This window comes from Eretmochelys imbricata, chromosome 25 (assembly GCF_965152235.1).
Source record: "Eretmochelys imbricata isolate rEreImb1 chromosome 25, rEreImb1.hap1, whole genome shotgun sequence".
Taxonomy (NCBI): Eukaryota; Metazoa; Chordata; order Testudines; family Cheloniidae; genus Eretmochelys; species Eretmochelys imbricata.
This window is the reverse complement of record NC_135596.1, coordinates 12,979,637-12,988,114: the sequence shown is the minus strand read 5'-3', so window position 1 is coordinate 12,988,114 and position 8,478 is coordinate 12,979,637. Positions and strand designations below refer to the sequence as shown.

The 8,478-nt window shown below is 47.1% G+C and overlaps 1 protein-coding gene across 5 annotated transcripts; it reads right to left on the bottom strand.

Annotated features, from left to right (window-relative positions):
• Window positions 1-980: 980 nt before the first annotated feature.
• On the bottom strand, window positions 981-6,475 carry CIRBP (cold inducible RNA binding protein). Of its 5 annotated transcripts, none has more exons than XR_013344550.1 (8): window positions 6,387-6,475; window positions 5,081-5,189; window positions 4,893-4,999; window positions 4,260-4,401; window positions 4,086-4,170; window positions 3,827-3,894; window positions 1,372-1,457; window positions 981-1,123 (listed from the first exon to the last, which is right to left on the bottom strand). XR_013344550.1 is itself a non-coding variant. In XM_077805445.1 (7 exons), the coding sequence occupies exons 2-7, from the start codon at window positions 5,181-5,183 to the stop codon at window positions 3,383-3,385; spliced, it is 522 nt and encodes a 173-aa protein (XP_077661571.1). In that variant the 5' UTR covers window positions 5,184-5,189; window positions 6,387-6,475; the 3' UTR covers window positions 2,655-3,382. The 5 variants fall into 5 exon arrangements, 2 of the variants coding, with proteins under 2 accessions (XP_077661571.1, XP_077661572.1); XR_013344551.1 differs by having other exon boundaries at window positions 981-1,120; XR_013344552.1 differs by having other exon boundaries at window positions 3,827-3,891.
• Between the last annotated feature and the right edge of the window lie 2,003 nt (window positions 6,476-8,478).

Sequence of the window (8,478 nt, the reverse complement as noted above, 5' to 3'; positions counted from 1 at the left end):
CTGAGTCACCTTCAATAGCCCAACTGCTAAATGACAATTTACACAATAGGGTTTGGAGAGATCTCTGAACATAAACTCAAGTTAGAAATATTTAATCAAACCCAAATGTGAAATTCTCTTCACAGTATGAGACACCTCGAACAGCTGCTACAAAGAAACACTGCTTTTACAGTTGAATCTGTAGAAGTAATAGCACTACTTAGGTAGAACTTTTTGGATGCTGGAAATTGATAAATAGCAAAAAATTAGTTGCAAAATACTTAGCTCTGATTTGCCACCCAATATGGAGGTTTGGTAGAAAAGCTTTTAGAAAACTATTTAGTGCAATTTTGACACTTTTCCCTAGAATTTTTAACATTCATCAGCAGAGGGTACAAACCACCTGTAGACTAATGTACATGAACCTTAATCTAGAAGGCAAAAATTTCAATATGTAAATCTGATTTCTAAAATTCCAAGTTTTATTAGAGTAATAGGTTTGGGACAGAAACGAATACTGACCACTAGTGTTTATGTAGTTGCTCAAATGACCATAGGGCCCCTTCAAACTCAAGTTATCAGAAGATAGTAACATTTGTGAATGCAAAATAGATAGAATACATTTAGCTAAAACAACCATATACAAGGTTCCAATGGTGTTTCAGTGACTTTAGGTTTTTTTTTTGAACTCTGACTTGGTCATGAAGGGATAAGCCACCAAATCATTACCCCCTCAACAGCCATTAAAACAGACAGATTCTAAAGTATTTTAGGAGGAGCCTTCAATCCCCCCAGTCATAAGCAAACCTCTTAGAATCCTACACAGGGGCTCACTCAATGATCTTTAACCCTTTATGGATCAACTGGAACTTCATAAGTAGGGACAGATTTCCAGTGCTAAAGCTTTAAACTATACATCATATAACCCAAAATCTGTATCAAATCGTGCCTTGACTAAATCCATCTTTCTTGCATTTATAAAATTATTAAAAAATCATTGCTTTTTCCAGTCCAATTCTTTATTCTATCAGTTATAACAAGTCAGATTGTTCACTTGATCTATATCAGATATTATACACTGCTCAAAGCTCTTGAACTCCACTGGTCAGTCAGCCGTATCAATCCTCTTCAATGCAGCTCACTGCTGAAATAAAACAAGACAATGAGTTCTACAAATAGCAGATCCATACGTATATTAAATTATCTAAAACTGCTACTGACCAAGCGTTAGCCAAGTTATCAACCCACACTTATTTCTCACAGGATATTAGCACAAGGCAAAACGTTCATTCTGGTACATGTACATATGCCAAACCTAAAATCAAATTTCTCCAAGAGGAGCTCTCCTCTACTCCAGTAATTTCTTACAAGGGAATGCACTGTAGATGGTACCTGCTTAGAAAGTTGATTGTTGGTACTGCTTTCATGAAATGCTCAGGAATGCTGTTTCAGGCTCAACTGTCCATCTTCTCTTCACCCTGGTAAAGCAAATGTGTGTTACTAGCCATATCCAACCATGGTGTTTACACTGCCACCCACCTCCCCAAACACAAGTCACATCATATACAAGGGTTTCACAAGCCATTCGCTGAACCCTATCACATCACAGAAGCACAGTCTGGGAAATTCCAGGGCTGGCTGATGCCTTTGATATACCAGCCAATATATATCTCATTTGATCCTTAAGCAGAAACAGTTAACCACTTTGACATGGCTGCTTAGGAACAGTGTGGGCTATGGGAGAAAGTTAATGGCAACAAGATGGTAAAGAAAGCTACATTAAGTGACTTAATGAGTCTAGGAAGAGTCTCAATAGATGAACACAAATCAAGTCAGGGAATTCTGCTTCCCATCTTGCTTCCATACCTACTAGGCAAGACATGACTGTGTGCCCAACTCTGACCTGTGGAACTGAAGTTGTGCCACAAACCAAAGATTGCATAGGCATGGATTTAAAAATTTTCCATTAGTTGACCAAAACTGTCAGAGGAATATTTCACAGGTACATTAGACTTTCAAATGAGCTCTCAACAAGAGGAAGGATGCGGACATGAGCAAAAGGAGTTACCTCGAATTACAGGACTATTTCCACATATGAACTAGCCCAGAAAGCAGCTTTCGTCTCAGAGGTTTCTGTTGGAGGCACAACACTTCTTTTCTCCAAGGACACTGCAGTTTCCATACGCTAGCAGAGAATTCTTAGAACTTGTAAGGCAATGACAAAGCTAGCTAATTAAGTCAATTTGTCTACCTTGGAACACTGTGTCAAACCAGTAACTACTTGTTATCAAAAGTCTGATTCAGACTACAAATTTCAATGTCTGCTTATTTTATGAAAATCCTGAACTGTCCTCTGACTAAACTGGCCAGCTGGGTTTTCCCTCCACTTTTGATGATTTAAGTATAACAAGTTAGTGATTACAATTCCCTAGAGTATACTTTTAGTAGTCTGCCACTAGACAATTTGACTATTCTTATGTGAAAACATCTTGACAGTATTCACATGTCAAGACCAGTTAAGATTACATTCTCTCCAATGGTCAGTAAGTCTAGCTTGCTTTAATACTCCTATCACTAGGCTCTCTTCTCTAGAGTCGTCCTCCTTATTACTTAGCTTGTTCACAAGATCTTCAAGGACTGTGTTGTGCAATGAAATGTAAATGTCAGGAGCAGAGTTCATTTCAGACGGTCTTTTAATAGGCTTCGTAAAGCCAAAGAAAACTGTATACAAGAATCCTTTACCACTTCAAATACAATATCAACGGAATATGCATATTTCTTCCAGTAAAAAAAGGACAATATAAATAAACATTTTCAAGAACCTCTTTTATGGTAAGTTTGCGAGTCTATTTCTGGGTAATTTACATCATACAGTAAAAATACCGTTATGCAGGTTGAACATACAAGCAAGTTTCTCTTTAAGTATATCAAGGTGGTTTTGCCTTCCAATTTACACCCAGGCTGCATGCCTACCTTGCTACACTAAAGGAATGTTACAAGAGACGAAGGTAATGCACTTTAAAAAAAAAATAAAGTCCACAGCTTGTTCAGCTTCCAGTGAACATTGAATTAAAGGTCCTTTTCTATCTCAAAAAACTGAATTAGGGCCCCAACTTCACAACTTTTAAAAAAACACCTTGGCTTATCACAGAGGATAAAATAAAATCTGTAGTGCTTTCAAAAAAGATTAAAAACACTTTGAAACAGAGCTTTCTTAAAGAAAAGTCTAATCAGACCATCTTATATCAGAAGCTGTCAGGCTGTGTTTGACAAGATCAGAACTGATAATACTACAAAAGTGAAAATACAAGTAGATGTACTACACAATAACGATTTCAGCGAAGCTCCAAAAATCTTTATAAATACAGCCATTGGAAGGACGATCTTGAGTCAGGAAGGATTTTTACTCGTTGTGTGTAGCTGAGGACAAGAAGCAGGCACAATTGTAAAGGCACCGAAGCATAGACAAGTTCCAGCATTTTACTCCCTGTATTATTTCAGAGGCTAGTGCTAGTTCACTAGAGCTTAAGAGAACTTCCCCCACCCTTGATTAAAGTTTGTTAGAGGGCATTTGGAGTTTTGCCTAATTCTCGAGCTTCATGAATGAGAGAATTTACTACTTGCTTTGCCTTAGATCCAAGCAAGTCCTACACATGCATTAAAATTAGGAATTTAAGTGGCAAACATTTCCAAGGCCTGGTTGCAAATAGACTGGTTCTTATGGGCAAGAACAGAGTGTGATATGGTCCAACTGAGCCTTACAGTATTTCCAGACTTCAACAGGTCAATCGATTTAGAGAGCTCCCAAGGCAGTGTATTCTTCGTTCCCTTTTGAACTAAAACTTACCGTAACTGTCATAGTTGTCTCTGTAGGACCCTCCTGAAGACCTGTCACCATAGCCACCTTGATTCCTGCTGGTAAAAGTAACAAAGGTTTGTTTTATGAAACATGCTGTGATCTATACACATTACACTTTTGCTGTGCTATTGTGACTGAGCCAATTTACATCCCAGTCAAGTTGTTAACAGTTATTTCAGGACTGTCGCGACAAAAACCTCAACAGTCAGCAATTTGAACTCCTGCAGTCTACTTTAATCGTGTTTACCTGCTGCTATAGTAGTCTCTAGACCCATTATATCCCCCACTTCTGGAATCAAATCTGCTTCCTCCATAGCCTCTGTCTCCACCTCCTTGAATGGACACAATAAAGGACCAATTAACACATTGAAAAACTTCTCAGTGTCAAGTCAGTTATTGAAAATCAGTTAAACTAACTCACCTCTAGAGAAGCCACGGCCCCCCCGACCTCTGCCTCCACGGAAAAAGCCTCTGCCACCTGATGAACCCCCTCTGTATCCACGGGATCTGTTTTCGGATGATTTACCTGCCTGGTCAACTCTAATCTGACGCCCATCAACAGACTAAACACAAAACAGAAAAAAAATTAACTGTACCAGTATTTACATGCTTTTAAAACATAACAGGACAGCATTTGCCAAATAAGCTGTCCAAACTGAAGGTACAAATTGGAAGCAGTTTTACTCATTTGTGTCCACAATGATTTGCCCTCATACCCAAAATCACAACCAAGTCACCACCATTAACTATTTACAGAGCATTCAAAAATAAAAATATTGCTTGAAATAAGGAAAAGGGCAAGTCTGCATATTTAGATTTCATTCATATTTTTAGATATATACATTACTTTAGCTGCTCCTAGAAATTTTAATATTCCATTATGTTGCCAAAGTATTTTAATTCCTTAATCATGTATGATTTCAGGATTCTAACTATCCCCTATGGTTAATTCTGCTTAAGAAAAACACAAAGCTACTATTCTAGAAATGATAGTACCATGATTCTGCAGCTCTATACACTGTCTCTGAAGAAATGGAACACAAGATCTCTTTACCTTTCCATTCATAGCCATCATTGCATCTTTAGCATCATCTATGTTCTCAAAAGTGACAAACCCAAAGCCTCTGGACCTCTGGGTCTCTCGGTCTTTCACCACGACAACTGAAATGCAAAGACACCATTGGCACATACTCACTATCACAAAAAGATAAAACTCATCACAACCACTTATTTTGTTCTTACCTTCAGATATCTGGCCGTATTTAGAAAAAACTTGCTCCAGTGACTGTTCGTTGGTATCAAAACTCAGTCCACCAACAAAGAGCTTTCCCTCATCTGATGCCATTTTGTTCTGTAAACAAAGACATTACATCAACTGTTAAATCCCACAGGAAAAGTTATTTTTTGTTGCTTCAGTATGTAGGACTCACACAGGACCAAGGGATTAATTCACTAGACCAGTGTCAACAGGACCATAATACTTATATACCAATACCACAACTGCTAGTAGGAAGCTGCCATGTGTAATTCACAGAAGAGAATCACAGCTTTGTATCTAGAGATATCCATTTGGTAGTCAGCCTCCATGTAAACACAGGGTGATTAAAAGTGTTTATTTCAAGAAATTAGCCAGACTACATAAATGAGGAGACCAAAGAGAATGTAATTTATCCAACAGCATGATTTATCCCTGCAGCCAAGCAACATTTCCCCCCAAGACCAGCACCCCCCCCCCAATATGTTCTCCAATACACAGTATCACAGCAGGCCTGGTGCTATCACCCAGATCCATCTGCATGGTCCATTTCCTTAGTCTCCAGCCGTAGCGGGTCCATACCAGGCAGCGCCCTGCCCACCCCGTTCAGGCTTTGATTATCTAGCATCAGGCCCGATACCACTCGGGTGCCGTAGAGTGGGACCCAATGGCACAGCGCACCACGCCACTTACGGAATGAGGCCGCCTTTGAATGGGCTGTGGCTAGATTCGGTGAGCCTAACGGCTCCCCGCGCCTCAGGAGCACGACGCCAGGCCAGGACCCAAGCCCGAAATGAAGATGCTCTGCCGCACTACGCCCACTGCGTTCCCGCGCACGCGCCATGGAAGACCGCACGAGCTTCTCGGCATTGCAGGCACCCAGGAGGGCGCAGGCGCAAACACTCCACCGGATGCGGCAAACGCACATGCGTCCTGCGCCAAGGACCGAAGCCTCAGCGCCTCTCCCCTTTGCCCCGCCCATTCCGCGCATGCGCGCTACACATATGTGGGAAGCCATTTTGCGCCGGCCGTGACCGGACGCCATTTTGTTTCCGAAGGCGCGTCGTCGATAATTGATCGCCCTTCCCCCTAACAGCAGCCCAAGCGGGGCGCTTCGCCCTGTTGGGGACTCCAGCGATTGAAAACGTTGAATACGATGCTAAAGGCGGGCGGACCGACCCTACCCACTTCTCCCTGTAAGGGAAGCGGGCGCTCCCATGGGACACCGCCTTACAGAGGGCGCCTCCGCCTGAGGCGATATTGCCCTCCCCTGCCTCTCCCCGGGCTCCTTACCGGTCCTCGGTGAGTGCAAGGGCAGCACAACGTTTCAAAATCCCAGCACGATGTACGCTGAGAGCTGGCGGCGCAGCTGCTTATATAGCCCGTCGTCTGGCCCCGCCCTGCTCATGAATATGCAAATCACCATCGGCCTGAATGAGATAACTGCGACTGTTCGAGGACCGCCTCGCCTCCTGATTGGTCGCAGCCTGGTTAATATTCATAAGATGCTGAGAGGGAGGTGATGCACGCTTCGCATTCCCCACGTGGGGTGGAGTGCGGGGGGGCAAAGTGCTGATTGGATGGGAGGGGGAGAAAGTTAGGGGACGTGTTCCTGTGGGATGAGAGATTGGAAGAGGTTGATTGGCTGCGGCCTCCCCAGCCGCAGCCCGGCGCAGCCCACAGGCTCACCCCAGGCCGGGAAGGGGGCGGGGCCGCGGCCGCGGCCGCGCTGCCCTAGTTTCGCGCCCTTCGCAGCAATGCGGCGCCCGCTGCCGCTGCTGGAACAAAGGGGCCGCCTGAGGCGGCGGCGCCATCTTGGGTGGGGGAGGGACGGTCCGTGCCGCTACCCGTTATGCCCTGCCGGGCGAGCCGCGTCTTGCTGGGCCTGCCGCTCACGGGCCCCCGTGGGCCGCTTGGTCGCCCGCAGCACAGCCGAGCACGCCCCCCCTTGCCCCCAGACACTGCATGTCCCCCCATAAGCCCCACATCCCCCCAAACACAGCCCCTGTGCCCCATAGCGCAGCCCAGGACAGCCCCCCCGAGCCCCCAGACACTGCATGTCCCCCATAACCCGCAAATCCCCCATAGCCCGCACATCCCCCCAAACACAGCCCCTGTGCCCCCAGACACTGCTTGTGCCCCCCATAGGCCGCACATCCCCCCCCAGCCCGCATATCCCCCCCAAACACAGACCATGTGCCCCCAGACATTGCATGTGCCCCCCATAGCCCGCACATCCCCCATAACCGGCACATCCCCCAAACACAGCCCCTGTGCCCTATAGCACAGCCCAGGACACCTCCCTGACCCCCCAGACACTACATGTCCCCCCATAACCCACACATCCCCGCAAACACAGCCCATGTGCCCCCAGACACTGCATGTCCCCCCATAACCCGCACATCCCCCCAAACACAGCCCAGGACACCCCCTGTTCCCCCAGACACTGCATGTCCCCCCCCCATCACCCGCACATCCCCCCAAACACAGCCCATGTGCCCCAGAGCACAGCCCAGGACACCCCCCTGTGCCCCCAGACACTGCATGTCCCCCCTATAGTCCGCACATCCCCCCAAACACAACCCATGTGCCCCCAGACACTGAATGTACCCCCATAGCCCGCACATCCCCCCATAACCTGCACATCCCCCCCAAACACAGCCCATGTGCCCCCAGACACTGCATGTCCCCCCCACCTGCACATCCCCACAAACACAGTCCATGTGCCCCACAGCACAGCCCAGGACACCCCCCCGTGCTCCCAGACACTGTCCCCCTCATAGCCCGCACATCCTCCCATAATCCGCATATCCCCCCAAACACAACCCATGTGCCCCCAAACACTGCATGTGCCCCCCATAGCCCGCACATCCCCCCATAACCCGCACATCCCCCCAAACACAGCCCATGTTCCCCCAGACACTGCATGTGCCCCCATAGGCCGCACATACCCCCATAACCTGCACATCCCCCCAAACACAGCCCAGGACATCCCCCTGTTCCCCCCCTCTGTGCCCCCAGACACTGCATGTCCCCCCCATAGCCCGCACATCCCCCCAAACACAGCCCCTGTGCCCTCAGACACTGCATGTGCCCCCCATAGCCCGCACATCCCCCCATAACCCGCACATCCCCCCAAACACAGCCCCTGTGCTGCACAGCACATCCCAGGACACCCCCCTGTGCCCCCAGACACTGCATGTCCCCCCCATAGCCCGCACATCCCCCCATAGCCCGCACATCCCCCCAAACACAGCCCCTGTGCCCCCAGGCACTGCATGTCCCCCCCATAGCCCGCACATCCTCCCATAACCCGCACATCCCCCCAAACACAGCCCCTGTGCCGCACAGCACATCCCAGGGCACCCCCCTGTGCCCCCAGACA